General features: G+C 40.9%; 1 protein-coding gene across 2 annotated transcripts in view; it reads right to left on the bottom strand.

The window, feature by feature from the left end:
* Positions 1 to 18,749, bottom strand: part of NLN (neurolysin) — a 91,750-nt gene that overhangs the window by 24,832 nt on the left and 48,169 nt on the right. For both annotated transcript variants that reach the window (XM_032404322.1, XM_032404323.1), the window contains 6 exons: positions 15,863 to 15,970; positions 13,123 to 13,225; positions 12,343 to 12,503; positions 6,507 to 6,642; positions 5,213 to 5,579; positions 645 to 846 (listed from right to left, as the gene is read on the bottom strand). In XM_032404322.1, coding sequence (XP_032260213.1) covers positions 645 to 846; positions 5,213 to 5,579; positions 6,507 to 6,642; positions 12,343 to 12,503; positions 13,123 to 13,225; positions 15,863 to 15,970 — 1,077 coding nt within the window. The remainder of the gene's footprint in view (positions 1 to 644; positions 847 to 5,212; positions 5,580 to 6,506; positions 6,643 to 12,342; positions 12,504 to 13,122; positions 13,226 to 15,862; positions 15,971 to 18,749) is intronic.

Genomic DNA, 18,749 nt, shown 5'->3' on the forward strand with positions numbered 1-18,749 from the left:
TTAACATATTTATTATTAAAAAAGAAGTAGAGTCTGAGACATTTGAAAACCACTCAACTCAACAAAGCATTAACAAGCGGAAGAGAGAGATTACAGCACAGTTTATCTGTGAAGCTTACACTAAACTCCTACGGAGAAGAAAAGAATAAAAAGGAAAAAACAGAGTATTTGTATGCCTTAATGATAATCATCTTTTTCCATAGGGTGGTATTCAATGAAGATCCTTCATCAGTGGATTAACCTCTGAGTAAAAGATATGCTATATAAGAGGACACAGTAAGAAAAATTTTGTTTTTACAGAAGGCCTATGAGATTCCTTTTTTTTTTTTTTAATTTTTATTTATTTATTTGACAGAGTGAGAGAGAGCACAAGCAGGGGGAGCGGCAGGCAGAGGGAGAGGGAGAAGCAGGCTCCCCGCTGAGCAGGGAGCCCGATGTGGGGCTCGATCCCAGGACCCTGGGATCATGACCTGAGTTGAAGGCAGACGCTTAACGACTGAGCCACCCAGGCGCCTGGCCTATGAGATTCTTGAGCATGTTCAGCTTCTGAAAAAAACATGTTAAGGGGAGGAACCTAACAGCAGTAGAAAAAATAAAAAGCCGGAAACACAATTGGTAGGTTTAAGATAAAAAAAATCACTCACTTGTGCACAAATCTGATGCATGACATGACCAAATTCATGGAAGTAAGTCCGCACCTCATCGTGCCTCAGGAGAGAGGGACGGCCTGCTGTTGGCTGCGAGAAGTTCACCACGAGGGCAGCCACCGACATCATGCGGCTCCCATCAGGAAGGAGGCAGCCAGGCTGAAGACCAAAGCAGGCTGCGTGGTTGTACTTTCCTTCCCTGGGAACCAGAAGCATCACTGGTGAGATAGGAACACTCTTCCGTAGCAACAACACTGCTGTGACCGCTCTCAGTCATGAAGTCTTATTTGATACCAGAGGACACTTTGAAACATGTAATCCACCCTTGAGAAAGTAGGTCAACATTTTATTAAAATGGACAAACTGAAACTAAGCAAACAAAAACCCGACTATCACTTCACGTGAGTGTTAGATCCAAGGTTTCTTTTGTGGAAAAACCTTAATGTAAGAATCAAGAATATACACCACACCTAGTACAGAGCCCAGTGTTTACTTTGATGGATTCTTACTTTTCTTCTTCAAAGATGGTGTCACTAAACACTAAACTGTGTTAAAGCAAACTTGAGATAAAAGATACAGTTTGATTTACTAAGCAGATTTTTCTTAAAATTAGAATTGATAAAAACCAGACAATAAGGTTGTTCCTTTTATTCAAGGGAGGAAGAATCAGTATTCACAATTAAGTGTGCTCCTTTATTTATAAACTAGTCAGGCCTTTTTGAAACAGAATGCTTTTAGTTAGCTTGGGAGAAAGCAAAAATTACACTATAAAGTTATCTATTCTTGGACAATGGGGTATCAGTGATGGTCTCTCCAAAAGCTATGTGCAATTGGACTTTATTCTAGAAGTAGGTTTCCATCTTTCTTTTTTTTTTTTTTTTGCTTAGAAGACTAACAGTATATTCAGGTTTGGGGGGTAGAACTTTTAGTTTTTGTTTTGATTGATATATAAATTTTTTATATTATCTTTTCTTTGTGACTCCTTATTAATCTGTTTTCCCTGCTGATGCTATTCAAGTTAAAAAAAAACCAGAACAACAATTAACTTTTTCCAGCTTCCTATGATGAGGTATAGAGCTGGAAAGGGCATTGCTCCTATACACACAACAATATGCTACACAATCTCCAAGTCACACCTTTTCTTGAATTCATCACTAATGGGAAGGCAATCAACTAACTTACAATCTAAGACAGATGCCTCCAGGGAGAGAGGAAGTGAGGAAGCAAGGACTTTTTTTTTTACCGGGGGAAAATACTGCCGAAACCAGTAAGAAAAGTCTTTTAACACGTTGATAAAGGCCATGGTGGACCAGCAAAAGCAGGGAGCCACTGGGAGCTATAGATAAGGATGCTGTGCATCCATTTGCAGGGTCTTCTCCCTGAACCTCACTGTGGTCACACAAAAAGATGGTGGCAGGGTAATACCCTGCTAGAGCATCAGTCCTGATGCAGGCCTGAAGAGGGAGCGGCTGCCTTCACGGAGGAACGGAGCATTGCCTTGCTTCTGGGAGGAAGGGCAAGGAACTCTGCTGCCCTAAAAGCACTGGTGAAAACTCACTGCCAAGGCCAGAAGAACAGAAAAAATCCTCTACCTCTGAAGGAAGGACAGGAACACAGTGTGGGCCTGAGTCAGCTGAGTCCGGCTAAGTCAGGACTGAGCAGGGACATGGGAAGGAAGGCAGACAAAGGAGGGGACAGAAGCCACGAACAGGTACAGCAGAAACGATACAGGAACATGATAACATTTTCAGCCAGCCCAGATTCCGGTGGTTCAATGGGCTAGTTAGTGCTTTCTAGAACAATTTCATGTAGTTAGTTGTAAATGTGTAAACAGATCTATAAACCTTATTTATTTATTTATTTTTAAAGATTTTGTTTATTTGACAGAGAGAGACACAGCGAGAGAGGGAACACAAGCAGGGGGAGTGGGAGAGGGAGAAGCAGGCTTCCCCCGGAGCAGGGAGCCCGATGTGGGGCTCGATCCCAGGACCCTGGGATCATGACCTGAGCCTAAGGCAGACGCTTAACGACTGAGCCACCCAGGCGCCCCTATAAACCTTATTTTTAACAGGGGAAAACTAATCTGGACATGTTTATCCTATTATATTTTATACCTCTTAGTATATTAGGAAAGGCCAAAACGTATTTTTTTCCCCAAAAGCATATTCTTCATTTGAGAATAATATGGGTGCTACTGTGTTAGACAGACAAGGGTTGAGATATTTGGAGAACTTTTAAAGTCTAAGAATAATTTAAAATCAAAGACTTTCTACTGATTTAAAAATCAATGGGATTGAGGGGGTCTTTAATCTTTCCTTTTAAGAAGAAACTTGATTTATTTAATTTTAAAGGATTCTATATTCTGATGTTTACGTTTTCACATTTTGTCTATAAAATGATGGTGATTTTTAAAAATGTCCCTATCACTCCTCCTCTAAGCAGCCTGAGATGATTTCCGAAAATGGTTTGCTATTCACTTGACCCAGAAGACCCTACAAAATCATGCAAATCAAGAAGTTCTAATCTTCATGTTCACTTTAAGAACACATGTGAAACTGCCCAGGTCATCAAGGGTCTGCAGATCCAAAAAGCCTCCAAGTATCTGAAGGATGCCACTTTGCAGAAGCAGTGTGTGCCATTCTGTCTCCACAATGGTGGAGTTGGGAGGTGTGCCTGGGCCAAACAGTGGGGCTGGACACAGGGTCGCTGGCCCAAGAAGAGTGAATTTTTACTGCACATGCTTAAAAATGTAGAGAGTAATGCTGTACCTTAAGGGTTTAAATGTAGATTCTCTGGTGAACAAAGCCCCCTGGATGCGGCATAGAACGTTCAGGGCTCATGGTCAGATTAACCCATACATGAGTTTTCCCTGCCACACTGAGAGGGTCCTGACTGAAAAAGAGCAGACTGTTCCTAAACCAGAACAGGACGTTGCACAGAAGAAAAAGATATCCCAGAAGAAACTGAAGAAACAAAAATTTATGTCCCAGGAGTAAATTCTGCATAAAATAAATGTAAATTAAAAAAATAAATAAATAAAAAATAAAAATGTCCCTATCAAGCATCTTATGTTGGAACCATCAGAGTATTTTTGGTTTTGTTTTGAGAATCTCAGGTATTCAATGAATAAACACTGAAATGTGATTAAAAGAAAAAAGTAACTGGTTTTTCTTAAACCTACTCCAAATATCCTTTTTTGAGTCGCTGAGAAAAAACAAGTTACTCCCATCTCACTTTTAGGAAGTGACAGGAAGGTGACAGGAAGTGAATATTAAGTAGGTCACTACTTTCACAAGAGATCAGCTTCTGATTCCCATACCAGTGCTGGTAGCAATGGCCAGATCTCAGAATACAAAAGAAACCAATTATATGTTGGCAGGGAGACAGCAGGCTGGGGTGGCAAGAGCTGCTATCTTTGACCCTGGAAGTAGAATCTGGGGACAGTTCTAGAAGACTCCAGGGTTGAAGGATTTCCCCTGAAAGAATTTCTGGCTTAACGCAGTTAACACTGAGAGCTAACACTCTTATTAAAAAGAGACCCATCTACATTTGACAAGGGTTTATTTTTAGATCATTTTGAAAGTGAAAGTAAGTTCATAAAACATTGCGATAAGGCACCATTGTCCACTGTCTGGATGACACAGTTATCCAGCCTCCTTCCCAGCAGCCACCCAAAGTCACCCTAAGTCTGTGGGTTAAAAACTTGTTTGTGCTACAAAAGTAGGGGGTTACTGTAATTTCCTTTGGCCTAGTTAATAAAATGAATTGGTAATTGTAACAGGCTGGCTTTGTTTTAGAAACAGCCTAGAGAGGAAGTGATCCAAATCCTTTCGTGTCTGATGAAGCACCACAGAGTCCATAGTTACCAAATGTTTCAGAGACAATAATGTTTTCAATTCCTACCAGTGACGGACTACCTAGCTTGGGTGATATGTATATATGGCCTAATGCACAAAACAATCCCGTAAAGAGATCACCGGTTCCACACTACCGAGGAGGAAACAGAGTCTCAAAGCGGTTAAGTCACTTAAGCATCCAACTCAATTTGAATGACTACAAAGATTTTGCTCTTCCTACTGTACTGTGCTGCCCCTCAGCCGGACTCAGGGAAATGGCCAGAGACTGAAGAGTACTGGCAGACAGATTACCTGAATAATAAATATTTTGGGGGCCAGTTTTAAATTAAGTAAGTGCAGTGCACACACTAGATGATGATAACAATGATGATGGCTGCAATCATTTATTAAGCAATTGCTATAAGCAGGGTAGTCTTCCAGTTAATGTTTTGTACATAATTAACCAACCGTTTTATCTTTATAACCCTACAAAGCAGGTAGAATTAATATTCCCCTTTTATTGAACCTACAATATAGGTAAAGAAACTGAGGCACAGGAACATTAGGTAAGTGGCCTAGTAAGTGACGGAGCCACTCTGGCTTCAGAGCCCACATCTTTACTCCCATCACTAAGAACCAACCATACATGAGAACTGTGGCAGACAAGAGTCTTAATCTGGGTAGGAATCCAATCCCTAAGGTCCCTTCCCACAGTGTGATTCTCAGTACCTTGGATAGAGGTCCAGGTAGAACTGTCCCAAAACTTCTCCTGTGGCTTTATCTTTCACAGTGTAAAGTGTCACACTTTTATTCCATACATGAGCATCTGCCACTTGCTCAAATGAAAGACCCAACAGCTCCTGGTAGATGTTCAGCAAGCCTTCAGTGACCACTTCAATTGGGAAGTATTCCTTGAGGATCTCTTGATCTATGGAGTACTTGAGTTCTTCTGTCTGAGTCATGTAGTAATGTAGGTCCCAGGCATTGATTTTCCCATCATATTCAAAACCTTTCTCTTCACACTCCTTTTTCTTCAAATTCAAAATAAACTCTCGCTCTGCCTCACCCAATGGTTTTAATTTCTGGCTTAAATCATCTGTGCGGGAAGTGGGAAAAGTCCGTGATTTATTGCTTTTGGGAGCAAGCACATTCATACACATACCAGTGTTTTAGCATGGTGCTTCCTCCTTTGTAGTACTCGATGCAGATAACCAGGAGGAAGGGAGGAGGGAGGGAAGGAAAGCAGGCTCGACCATGACAGCCCTGCTGTTCTCTTCCTGGTAATTTATTTCATGGCTCTTTGCCCTCCCATTTTTTCAGCACCAGCTAAACCAAGCCACAACTTTCTCACACCATCAACAAAGCCCAAGTTTATCTCAGAGAACTCTGACTCCAGAATGTTATAATTCAGGAAACAAAACAATAGTGAAACCATCTCATGTCCATCATTATTCTTCAATGAGAACAGGCTCCTCAAAAAGCCAGAGAAATTAAATCAGAGGCAACCTGTGATCACTATTACTAAAAACTGCTCAATGCCTTTAACAGCCATGGGTTTTGTTTATCACTAATCCCTTCCTATAAAGAATGTCTATTTGGATACAGCAATTCCACTTTTTAGATGGATACCACAATTTATATACTGTGGCTAATTTTGCCTATTTCACATTCTCCCTAATTTATTTTAATTTAAAATTGGCATATTCCCATCTGAGTTATCCTCTTGGCTGCCTGTACTCACCTACTCTCTTACAGGCCTAATCAGAATTAGATCACTTTGTATCTTCCATAAGTTTCCTTCTTTCTCTTTGGAGGGGTTCTCAGGCTGTTGCCTTCACCTCACACTCTGGGGTTGCCTCCCAAACTGCTATGTCCCATAGAGAGCCAAATACATGTTTATCTTACATTTGTGACAAATCGTGCAGGACAAATACGTAACAAGAGCATATGCATTTAGGCAAATACAGTGAAACAGTCAAAGAAGAAAAATGGAAATATACAACTGATTAAAAAAAGACCCCACCTAGAAAGGCTGTTACATGGCTTGTACGCTTTGCAGTGTTCATTTCGAGGACAAAGTCAGCATGTGTGCTATAGCCGAGGAGTTTGGCTACTTTGGCCCGCAGTGGGAGTAGTTGCTGCAGAATTACGGTGTTTTCCTAGTAATAAACAACAACAAAAACAAAGATTAATCATTAATTGGATCCAAAGCATTAAAAGGAAGTTATTACATGTATTTTTAGGTTGGTAAAACTGTCAATTATTTTTAAACCATCTCAACCTCCTAATAAATGACTCTACTTCAGTGTTAAAGACTTTTTTAAAATTCATGATCCAATTTTATTTCTGAAATCCTTGACTTTTTAAGCCTCAGGAGAGTGCTATGAGGTCTTAATAAAATTGTAGGTATTATAAACTTAGAGTGAGAATGTATTGTTAAGGGGCGCCTGGGTGGCTCAATTGTTAAGCATCTGCCTTCGGCTCAGGTCATGATCCCAGGGTCCTGGGATCGAGCCCCGCATTGGGCTCCCTGCTCAGCAGAGAGCCTGCTTCTCCCTCTCCCACTCCCCCTGCTTGTGTTCCCTCTCTCACTGTGTCTCTCTCTGTCAAATAAATAAATAAAATCTAAAAAACAAAAAACAAAACAAAAGAAAATGTATTGTTAAGGACTACAGTGATTCCCCACTTAATTTCATTGACAAGACTGCAACAAATATTGATACTTAAATTTGTTTTTGGGAGTTATAAATACATATAAACACAAGTTTGCACTTTAACTTCACATCCATTAGTATGGCTATTATAAAAACAATAGAAAAAAGTGTTAATGAGGATGTGAAGAATTTGGAAACTTTGTATACTGCTGATGTGAATGTAAAAAGTGTAGCTGCTGTGGAAACAGTATTGCAATTCCTTAAAAAATTAAACACATAATTATCATATGATCCAGCAATTCCACTTGTTGGTATGCGTCCCAAAGAGCGGAAGCAGGAACTCAAAGAGATATTTGTACACCTGTGTTCACTACACCATTATGTGAATAATAGCCAAGGGGTGGATGCCATCCAAATGTCCATCAGTGGATAAATGGATAAAGAAAATGTGGTATATACATATAATGGAATATTATTCAGTCTTAAAAGGTAAAGAAATTTTGACAAATGCTAAAACAAGATATTATGCTAAAATAAGCCAGTCATAAAAGAATAAATATTATATGATTCCAACTTACATGAGGTTCCTCGAGGAGTCAAATTCATAGAGCCAGAAAGTAGAACAGTGGATGCCAGGGGTGGGGGGGGAGGGGGGTTGGGAGTTAGCATTTAATGGGTACAGAGTTTCGGCTGGGGAAGATAAAAAGTCTGAAGACAATGGTGGTGATGGCTGCAGAGCTATGTGAACATACTTAATGCCACAGAACTCTCTACACCTATGAATGTTTCAGAGATTCGTTTCAAATCATTACAAACTTTTTCTTTGTTTTGTATGTATTAAGGACACAAATAATGATATTGCTTTATTTATTTTTTTAAAGATTTTATTTATTTATTTAATTGACAGAGAGAGAGAGAGAGAGAGACAGTGAGAGAGGGAACACAAGCAGGGGGAGTGGGAGAGGGAGAAGCAGGCTCCCTGTGGAGCAGGGAGCCCGATGTGGGGCTTGATCCCAGAACCCTGGGTTCCTGACCTGAGCCGAAGGCAGTCGCTTAACCAACTGAGCCACCCAGGCACCCCGTATTTTTTTTAACAATAAAAGGAAAAGTTATCTCTTGGAGAAAGTAATAAATGTTGGGGTGAAAGAAAAATTACCCCCCCCCCCCGATAATTAAACCATATTCATAGACATGTTTCTAAGGAAGATCACACACCAAGGACAGTCTGGAGCAGCGTGAGTGACCACGTGGGGTCACAGCCACAGAACCTTCCCCCACCTGCCTCCCCTCCTGCTTTGAAGGACTCATTCTTTCCACCCATTTCCACCCCAACATCAAGGAGTAGTTGCTTTTTAGTCCATTTTGTTTTCAATACAATTTAGTATCGATCTGAGTAAATGAGACCTTCTCCTTCCACCCCTACCCCTAGCCCAACCGGACTGGAAGGTGCCACCACTGGTGCTGCCTTCTCTCCCCACAGCCTGTAACTTAACGTTCTGTTCTCAACTGAATTGTGATGGTTAGAAACTTCACGTATAGTTTGTGGAAATCATAGAATTAAACATATTGCTTAAAAAAAACAAAACTAGTTGTGGCCACATGATCTACAACGGGACAAGGGACTCTCAAAGAGGCGATGAGTAAAATTCCTGGGTCGTCTCTTTACAGATGCCTGTCCTGCGAGCTGCAAACTGCATATGACAACAAAGACTTAAGAAGTCATAATACCAAGCTTTGGATCACTCACCTCTGTATAGTTGCAAGAGAAATAAACCTTTCTTTTAAAATTGTGGTAAAACATATATAACATAAGAAATGCCATTTTAGGGCGCCTGGGTGGCTCAGTTGGTTAAGCGACCTCCTTCGGCTCAGGTCATGGTCCTGGAGTCCCTGGATCGAGTCCCACATCGGGCTCCCTACTCGGCAGGGAGCCTGCTTCTGCCTCTGACCCTCCCCTCTCTCATGTGCTCTCTCTCTCTCATTCTCGCTCTCAAATAAATAAAATCTTTAAAAAAAAAGAAAAAGAAATGCCATTTTAACCATTTAAAAAATTAATTTAGACCTTTTAACAGGTGTTTGCCATTTGATTTTTTGAAAAAAAATCAAGTTGTAAACTTTTATTACAAATTAAAAATGAGGTTCTTAAAAATCTCAACTCGACCAGATATGAAACAATTTAAAAACCTTTAATGGCGTATTGAAAAAAAAACCACCAGGCTTAAAAAAAAAAACCAAAAATAAAAAAACCCAAACACGTTTATCATTACCAAAAATGGGCATCTTTAGGTAAAAATAATAGAAACCCCATGCTGCATAGATAATGCAGATTAGAAATTCTGGTTATCTGCTCAATGGGCAAAAGGCAAGCACTTAAGGTCTTCAGCTCCAATCTTTTGCTCATTTCTTATTGCTGGAATTTCTTATTTACCTCCTCTTGTTGGATGACTAAACTGGATGATGTCAGTGATGGTAAGCCCACATTTACTTAGCCCTGCCCTTTCAGGCTTACAAGCCAACCAGTTCTCAGCTGTAGACTGGCTGGTTTTGTCTCTGTGAAATCTCGTGGTTTGGGGTTTTATGGGCATCTGCGTAGGTCACCGAAGTTCCACCGGCAAGGATCTTGAGGTGGCTGCTGATGTTGGGTCTCATCTTAATTTTCCTTACTTTCTTCAACTGGAGGTCCCCTGCGGAATCGTGGTGCCTCCATACCCTTTCCTCCTCCAACATCAAACTCCAGCCTCGCTCTCTCTTACTCTGCGCAGGTATTTCCCGGGGTTATTCTTTATGGCAGTCTGGTATACAAACACATCTTCCTCGGTCTCATTCCTGTCGATGGAACCACTTCACTGTTTCCAGAACCTTTGTTGTAATGACTTTGTCGTTGCCAGTGGGCGCCACGGAGGCTCCTGCCCCAGATGCTGAGCCTGGTGTCCAAAGAGCAGAGGGTGGGTGGGGGCTGGGTCACCTCCCTCCACTTGCTGCTGGTGGTGACAGTGATGGGGACTGGGCCAGCTGTGGCAGCTGCACCTCCTGCCGGGTGTGATGGTAACTGGGCCATGGGGGTGGGGCTGCTCAGAGCTCTCTGGGGTCCACTCTCCTTCCCACATCTGCCGGAACTCCCATTTTAGCCATTTTTAAGTGTATAATTCAATGGCACTAATTGCGTTCAGTTCACACTGTTGTGCAACCACTACCACTATCTGTTTCCAAAACTTTTCCAACACCCCAAACGGAAACTTGGTAACCATTAAACAGTAATTCCCCAGTGGCCCCAGCCTCTGCCAACCACTAATCCTTTCTGAAGAGAAACAGCTTTTATCTTATTTGAGTCACTGTGCTTTTTGTTGGCTTTTGTGCAGCTGCTTAACCTGTACCCTTATACCCACAGAGACTGACATTAGGAATAGGGTACTGCTCTAATAACGACACTTGTACAGGAAGAGAAGGTGAGGACAGACACAATGCCGGCTGGGAAGCTGGCAATCCTCATTATACCATGGGTAACATTTGTTAAAACGATTTCATGTCATAACTTGGAAGGCAGAACAATTACCTACTGAGGCTTAGCTCTAGGGGAACTTCTGGGGAAAACTAATGTTGGTGCATGTTTGTTGCTATTTGTGACTTTTAGAAAGATTACGAGAGAGATGAACTCAATTGAGAATGTTCAGTTTGCAAAGATGGAAGGAAAAGACTTCCACTAACAGAGGTTCTGTCTGTGCCTTACAATCTAGGACTTCAGATGGATGGCAGAGACAATTGCTCTGTCCTCCTAATACCAGAGAAAAGACTGTCACTCAGATTTCCTGAATTGTAGAGATTAGTTTGAGAATGCTGCCTTCCTCCTCAAGCCTACTCTTTCAGAAGGCCCCAAAGCAGATTCCATTAAATTGAGGAAAAGCAAGATGGACAGGATACAGGAACCAATATAAAAAGATCTGGAAGGTTTAAGAACGACTGACCAAAAATATTATTTGGGTTGAATTATTTTAACATGAATCTGACTGGATGCAAACAGACAAGAAACAGTAGCTACTAAGTTTTTGAGGGTATTATATTACCAAAGGCATCATGAGCTTGGCCTGCAAAAGCTTGTGGTTATTTGATCCCTAAAGCAACCCTCAGGCTTCAAACCAGCATCAGCACGAATCTTTACTAGTAGCCGCACAGGATATGGTCGTGGAGGGTAACAGACAAGAAAGAATTCTTGGCAGGCAAAACCAGGGATCATGTAGTACAATTGCTAAACAAATTTCTGCTAGAAAAAAACCCCAAATCACTTTAATGAGCTATTCAAGAAACTTCATCAGAGCAAGGAATCCTCACAATTCCTGCCAAACAGTTTTTGAAAATTGGTATGGGCCTGCTGTATGTTTTCTATTCTTTCCTTTTCCATATAGGAGTTTTTAGTGTGGTTACTGTGTTCCTATTCTACCAGTGGGTGTGTGTCCTGGGGATGAATGGACCAGACAGCATGCCCTCTCTTTCACAGACTGCTAGATCATGAGGAAGCTCCAAGTGGGGAGAGCTCCAGACGTCATGGTCTTTGAGCTCAAGGCAGTAACTGGTTATGGTCTGACATATGGTAAATGGGTTCTATGTGTGGGAAAAAAGGCACTCACAGTCATCTAGAGAGACAGACTGTGATGGAGCTGTCTAGCTGACTCTGAGAATGCATTTCTAATTCTTCCTTTTTACCCTTTGGTAATAGAATCCCCTCAGCTGAGCAAATGGCTGTCAACTGAAGACTACATTTCCCAGGTTCCCCTGCAGCTAGATACAACTAGATGATGGAATCTGAGTCAATAGGAGGTGAATGGAGTAGATGTATGTCATTTCCAGGGTGTCTCTGTCCTTTATTTTCCCTCTTCCAAATAGGCCGGGAAATGGTGACAGCTGGAATGGCCTTGGAAGTCACTTGTTAAGGACAGAGAGGTGCTCCACCAGCCCTGGACTGTTGACTTGGTGAAAGAATACAACTTTTAGTTTATTTAACCCATTCTATTTTAATGAGAACAGCTTAGGCTGTAGCCACACCAAGGCTACCAGTGAGCAAGGGAAAAGCTAAAAGCCTTCAGGAATTAGGAGGCATAATACTCAAATAGGCATGTTGGTCTCTGAGCTAACTTCAACACTGGTGAACAAAGCAAACCCTTTTCTTAAAATCTTCCACAAAAACGAAAGAAAGACAAACATTCAGAGTACCTCTTTGCACCTTGTATTAAATGCCATTTCCATCTTCCTTCTAGTTTCAGGGATACAACATTTCTTCATGACAGGAAAGTAGTGTGGATATTTTAAGGTAATTTTATACTTGTCATCATCTGTCTTTTCTAAACTGTCAATGAAATCATCAGGAAGAGCACCTGCAAGAAATCATTTTCTCATACATCAATTTTTCCACTCATTATTAGTTTATTTAGCATTGGCATGGTGCCTTTAAGAAGCTCTAGGAATTCTGTGGAGTAATTGAAATTCAAGTAAAATAATGACAATCCTTATAATATCATTTTGAAGCTACTGGAATGGGGGTGGTGATTAGAAGACAGGTGGCTTAGGAGATGGTAATTCAAATTATGAATAGGCTTCAGTGTACTTGTGCAGATGGTGTTTTGATGGAGAACAGGCAAAACTAAGCCAAGAAAGATCCAGAACAAATTAAGAAGAGACTAGTTTAAGTTATACTGTAGGGGATATTATAAGGTAAAAAATTTCAAGGCACTGAAGGCTGTTAAACACCAGCATAAGTTACCAAGAAATATTATGAAATTTCCTCTGGAGCATCTCTAGAAATAGTATACATACTTTTATTAGCATAAAATCTAGGCATGGTTCGGTTATCTTTTCTGTAGAAGGGGTGATAGGTTCTGTAGAAGGTACTGGATCATTTTTTAAAGAATTCTTTCAACCTTGATTTGGCAAACTGTGAGGTAACATTATTTTCCTAAATTATATTATTTAACCAGAAAAAACCCAGAATTTTACCAAGTTCAGCCTTGGAAAATACAAGGAAGGTATTGTCCTCATTGAGGTTTTTGTTGAAGTCAATACATAGCTCACTCATTCTTTTCTTCATTGCTTTGATTTCCTGAACAGAAGATACAAATATAGAACATTAACAATAAAAAGAAACTTTCATTTTTAATGCCATCAAATAAGTTTCACTTTTACATGAAGATTGGCTTCTATGCCCAACCCTCGGAAGTATGTTTTTTAACGATGTGTTTCATAAAATAGTTTCCTGCCATCTTCTATGCTGTGTCCGTGAGGATCTGTATGCAACATGTACAAAAAGGCAATCCCAGTGATGTGTTAGAAATTAGTCATAAACTGGGCGCCTAGGTGGCTCAGTTGGTTAAGCCTTCGGCTCAGGTCATGATCCCGGAATTCCGGGATCGAGCCCCGCATCGGGCTCCCTGCTCAGCGGGGAGTCTGCTTTTCCCTCTGACCCTCCCCCTCTCATGCTCTCTCTCATTCTCTTTCTCTCAAATGAATAAAATCTTAAAAAAAAAAAAAAAGAAATTAGTCATAAACTTGTAAGAACTAAATAAATTTAGGAGGTAGAGTCAAAGCAGACTCAGGCACATAATATATACACACAATAAATAGCTGCTGGGTGAATAAATGATTCTAGTAGCCTGTTAATAATTAACATCTTTCAATCTTTTCCAATTCAAAGTTTTAATGTAGAAATCAGTATTTGGTGCTGAAGTAAACCGAGACAATTAATTCTACGGTTGCTTTGGAAAAAAGGTCATGTCTTAGTTTTATAGACCTTTGTAAACTAAGGTGATATGGGCCTTAACATTTGTATAAAAACTATCAGGTGTGAAATCAAAGGAAGCAAAAAAGGAAACCACAAGAAAAAACACAAAACATTTTTATTAACCTGTCCCATCTTCTAAAAATGCTAGATAATGAAATTTACATCAACCATAATGGTTCTCAAAGCATGGCCCTGACCAAAAGTGTCAGCATCACCTGGGAATTTGTTAGAAATGAATATTCTTGAGACCCACACCAAGCCAACTAAAACACACTCTCAGAGGTGGGACCCTGTACTCAGAGCTTTCACAGCTTTGCTGTAAACCATCACTTGGTTTGGATGTCTTTCACATTTGTTTCCTGTTCTACTGTGTAGAAGAATGACCTGGTAATTCTGATGTGCACTAAAGTGGAGTCTGCTGACTGAACACATACTGTGCAGCACTGTTTTTGGACACTCCGGTTGTCACCCCAAGCTCCCTTCCACCTTTCCCCCATTCTACACTAGCCCTGTAGTTTGGGTGGGATCTGACCCTATCTGAAGTTCCAGGGTAACTCTACAACAGTTAGGTAGTCCCATCCCCACTAGAGTATTGACTGGTTCAGGTAAGCCAGGCCTGGCATTCTCCTGACTGAAGGGGGATTCAGGATTAGGCATATGATCCAATCTGGGCCATTAAGACATGAGGGGAGGTTCGAGGGAAGCTTCTCTATGTCCTTCTGGATGGTGGATCTTCTAGTTAATACAAACAAATAAATCTCTTCTATTGTTTAAACTGTGTCAACAGAGTTTTGTCAGTTGTAAATACATTGCAACTAATACAACTAATACAACGGGCCAAATGATGACTGACCTGGAAGACCAAAAGGTAAGGTAAGTGAGATCAGTCACACATTTCTCCTCTGACTAGGTTAAGAGGATACAAGGTGTTCGAAGGGCATTTACGTGACAGAAAGGTACCTGTATCTCAGTGGTACCTTCAGTTATATCTACTATGCTGACATCACTTGGTTTGGATGTCTTTCACACTCGTTTCCTGTTCTACTGTTTAGAAGAATGACCTGGAAACAGATCATGGGTTATATGTCCTGTCTAAGAAGAATGATTTAATTCTGTAGCTGGATTTACTTCTGAAGCTGGAAGACCGGATTAGCATTAGACAAAAGAAAAAGTTTGAGAAGCACTTTTCAGTAGCTAATCTGTCTGCCTTTAAAGGGCATATGCAGTTGGCCCTTGAGCAACAGGGATATGAACCATCCAGGGCAACTTATATACAGATTTTTTTTCAATAAATAAAGTTCAGTACTATAAATGTGTTTTTTCTTCCTTACGATTTTCTCAACAACATTTTCTTTTTTCTGGCTTACTTTAAGAAGACAGTATCTAAAACATGTAACATACAAAACACATGTTAATCGACTATGTTATGGGTAAAGCTTCTGGTCAATAGCAGGCTGTTGGTAGTTAAGGGTTTGAGGAGTCAGAAGTTATATGGATTTTTGACTGTGCAGGGGGGTTGCCACCTCAACCCCCAGGTTGTTCAAGGGCCAACTGTTTTAATCATAGGGTATTCCATTCCAAAGTGCTTATATTAAAACTCTCCATCATAAAAATTTTATTACCAGTGACCAAGGGAGTGTGGAGAGTGCAAATCAACTATTAAGACTTGGAACCAGCCATAAGAAAATGTAAAACAGAGCAGGGAAAATAAGCCCAGCACACATGAAACAAATATAATTTGCAAAGGATTAAAAAAAAAACAATTATCAGTTGTCTGTCAGTCACCATGAGATTAAGAGGAGTTGTAGAATTTAAAACCACTGACTACCAAATACATTGTAAATGGATTTGTATTATGCATTATTTTCCATATTACAAATGTATTGTTTCCCAACCTGTTTTTTGTTGTATTTTATTTATTCTTTTTTTTCCCAGTAAGAAAAAGAAACACAAGCTCACATTTTGTACTTGTTCTGGAAGATGGAGCCCATTCCTTTTTCCCATTTTAATGGACTTTTCCAAGTATCTTCTGGCTTCAGGTTTTATCTTACTCAGATCACATGTTTCCTGAAATGAAAGAGTGTGACAACCATTTCTGTTACAATAGTGCATGGGTAAATTATAAACTGTGAGACCAAAGCAAATTTATTCATCATCTCTGTTGGGTTATGAAGCACATAGGTGATTACAAGGCAGGTTCTTTTGAAGACCTAATTTCTTTTATGCTTTAGTGAGCTTTGCTCATTTAAAAGAGAAAAATTAAATAAATAAAAAGCTAACCAGAATTGCCTTGCCTTGCATCAGAATCAAGAGTGCCTGTACCACTTGAAAGTGTGATAAAAGAAACATTTGCATAATCTCATTCTGAGCATTCTCTATGACCATGGTCTTTTTCAAAAAACATATTCCTTATCACAAATCATCTGGATTTAATTTTCCATCATTTGCTAACCTGGTTCCACTTGAGAGGCCGGAACAGAAATAACGGGCAAATTTTACACAAATGGAGAGTGGGACTCTTTTGCCAACATACCAAACAAGGACAGCTGGATAAAACCCCAGCCAAAGGCTTCCAACACTTCAAAAATGCTCTACTGTCATTTGGCAAGAGAGATCAAGAGACTACAGCAAGCAGCATATGAACAAGTATCTGGGGAAAATGAGTCAACACTGCACAAAAAGGAGGAAAGCTGGACAGAACATTTGAACCTGTATGCAGCAACACAAACAACATCACTCAAAAGAATGGAGGGCCCTTGAGGAGAATGGAAAACTCCCCCGGCAATAGCAAGGTAATAAAAATACCAGATGTTTCTTCAAAACAGGTGGCAGAATATACATGGCACATCTGGATGGCTGGCCAGTTCATGTCCCTGGGAGGAAATGCACTCCGGACAGACTCTGCACTCTGGACAGACTCAGCAGGTGTAATTCAGTTTGGGTGAGAGCCAATGAGGGACATCTGTCTCTAGAGCCTTAGAGACCTACCATTGGGTGCACTCTCTCTCTCTCCATCAAGACCTGGGCTACCCACCCCTCAGCTTTATATTTTCCCAACTAAATACATCTTTGAAAGAACAATGTTTAGCTTTAGAGCCTGCATTTTAGATTGTTGGTGTTAATGCTTTTGCTGCAGTAACTCTGTAATTTTTTACATTTTGTTGCAGCGGGCAAATAGCTGTATTTTATTTTATTTTTTTTAAAGCTTTTATTTATTTATTTGGGGGGGGAGAGAGAGAGAGAGAGAACATGCATGAGTAGGGGGGAGAGGCAGAGGGAGGGTAGGGAGGAGGAGCAGACTCCCCACTGAGCAAGGAGCTCTACACAGGGGCTTAATCCCAGGACCCTGAGATCATGACCTAAGCCGAAGGCAGATGCTTGACCAACTGAGTCACCCAGGCCCCCCCAAATAGCTGTATTTTAACTGAGGGTACTACTTAATACAACGATCTGTATTTCACTTTGCCTATCAATAAAAAATTTTATGTTCTAGTACTAAAGCACTTTTGTGCACATTACTCACTGTTTCCTCTGCGTTTATTCTCAGTGGAGGCAGAGAACAGTTAGATACCTTTTTCCATAATAACCTCCGTTTATATCCTTGGAGAACTTCTGAGCATGCTGGCATGACTGGAGTTGGAACCCTTCCTAACTGGTATTGGCACACACTGGGACCCCAGCAGTAGGTGCTTGCAACAGGAAGAAACCCGTAACGGCCAGGGAGATAACAGGGCTGTGGGCTGGCTCCCTTAGGGATGGCTAACAGTTCAAGTCACAGTGTTCATGTGCAAGTGATTAACCTGGGTTGATCAAGGCTGGTTTTAACAGCACCAGGAAGTATGTCCTGAGGTGTGGGGCACAGGAATAGGAGTTTCTAGAAGATATAATACTGGGTGTTGTAAGGTTGGGGAGCATCTAAGCAGGAGCTATAGGTAGCGGGGACAGAGGAAAAAAATCCCCCATAAGAAGGGCCTAGAGAGAGCTGGGTAAGTTGTGAAGGACCCAAATATGCAGGCGGAGATCCCGAGCAGAGGGCCTTCCCAGCAGGGCAGTGAGCCAAGGCAGAAGCTGGGCACAGTGCTGGACAGCAGTGTCCTAGTACTTGGGTTCTTGGGTTCACCTGGTCACAATGGCCCTGAGCTTAGGCTCATGACAAGTCTCAGCAGCTGATGTGAACAGAATTCTCACTCTATGCTACACTCGATCAGGAAGGGCTCACATACGAGGAGCGCCTGGACTTGCTGTATCTTGGAGTGAGTACTTGGGCTGCTACTTCAGAAAGCCTAGAAGCATACTCAGTACAGTAAACTTAAACTCATGGTCTTGATGAGGTAAAAACTGTTGACTCCCCAAAAAGGTAAGACAAGCATAAAAGGTAGAAGGATGTTCTGAGAAAAATCTGCCCCGAATCAGGTTTAATTAAAATATGACTATCTGTACTGAAATATTTGACTTACCACAGAAATGACACTTAAAATTCCGACTCAGTTGTAACAAGGCACCATCTGCCAGTCAGACTCTGAGGTCTCAGAAATCTCTGGAGGGCTCTCGTAGGAGTAAAACACTTCTAAAATGTGCTTCTAAAGCACATTCCTGTCCCAGAGCTGATCATATGAATATTCTCCCTTATAATCTCCAGGCAAGATCAGAATTCCTGCTTAAGGATTTTCTAACAGGGCATCAGCCAGTACTTCTAGACTGCTCTGCTGTACTTGCACCTTCCTTCCTGAATAAGAATTTGATCCGCTTGAACTGGAACCAGGTCTCAGACATCTCTGGGTGAAGTTTCTCCTCTTTAGGGGCGGGGGAAGGCCTAAAGCGCTCTTCTGTAATTTTCAAACTTATA

This window comes from Phoca vitulina, unplaced genomic scaffold (assembly GCF_004348235.1).
Source record: "Phoca vitulina isolate PV1807 unplaced genomic scaffold, GSC_HSeal_1.0 scaffold6, whole genome shotgun sequence".
In the NCBI taxonomy this organism is placed as follows: Eukaryota; Metazoa; Chordata; class Mammalia; order Carnivora; family Phocidae; genus Phoca; species Phoca vitulina.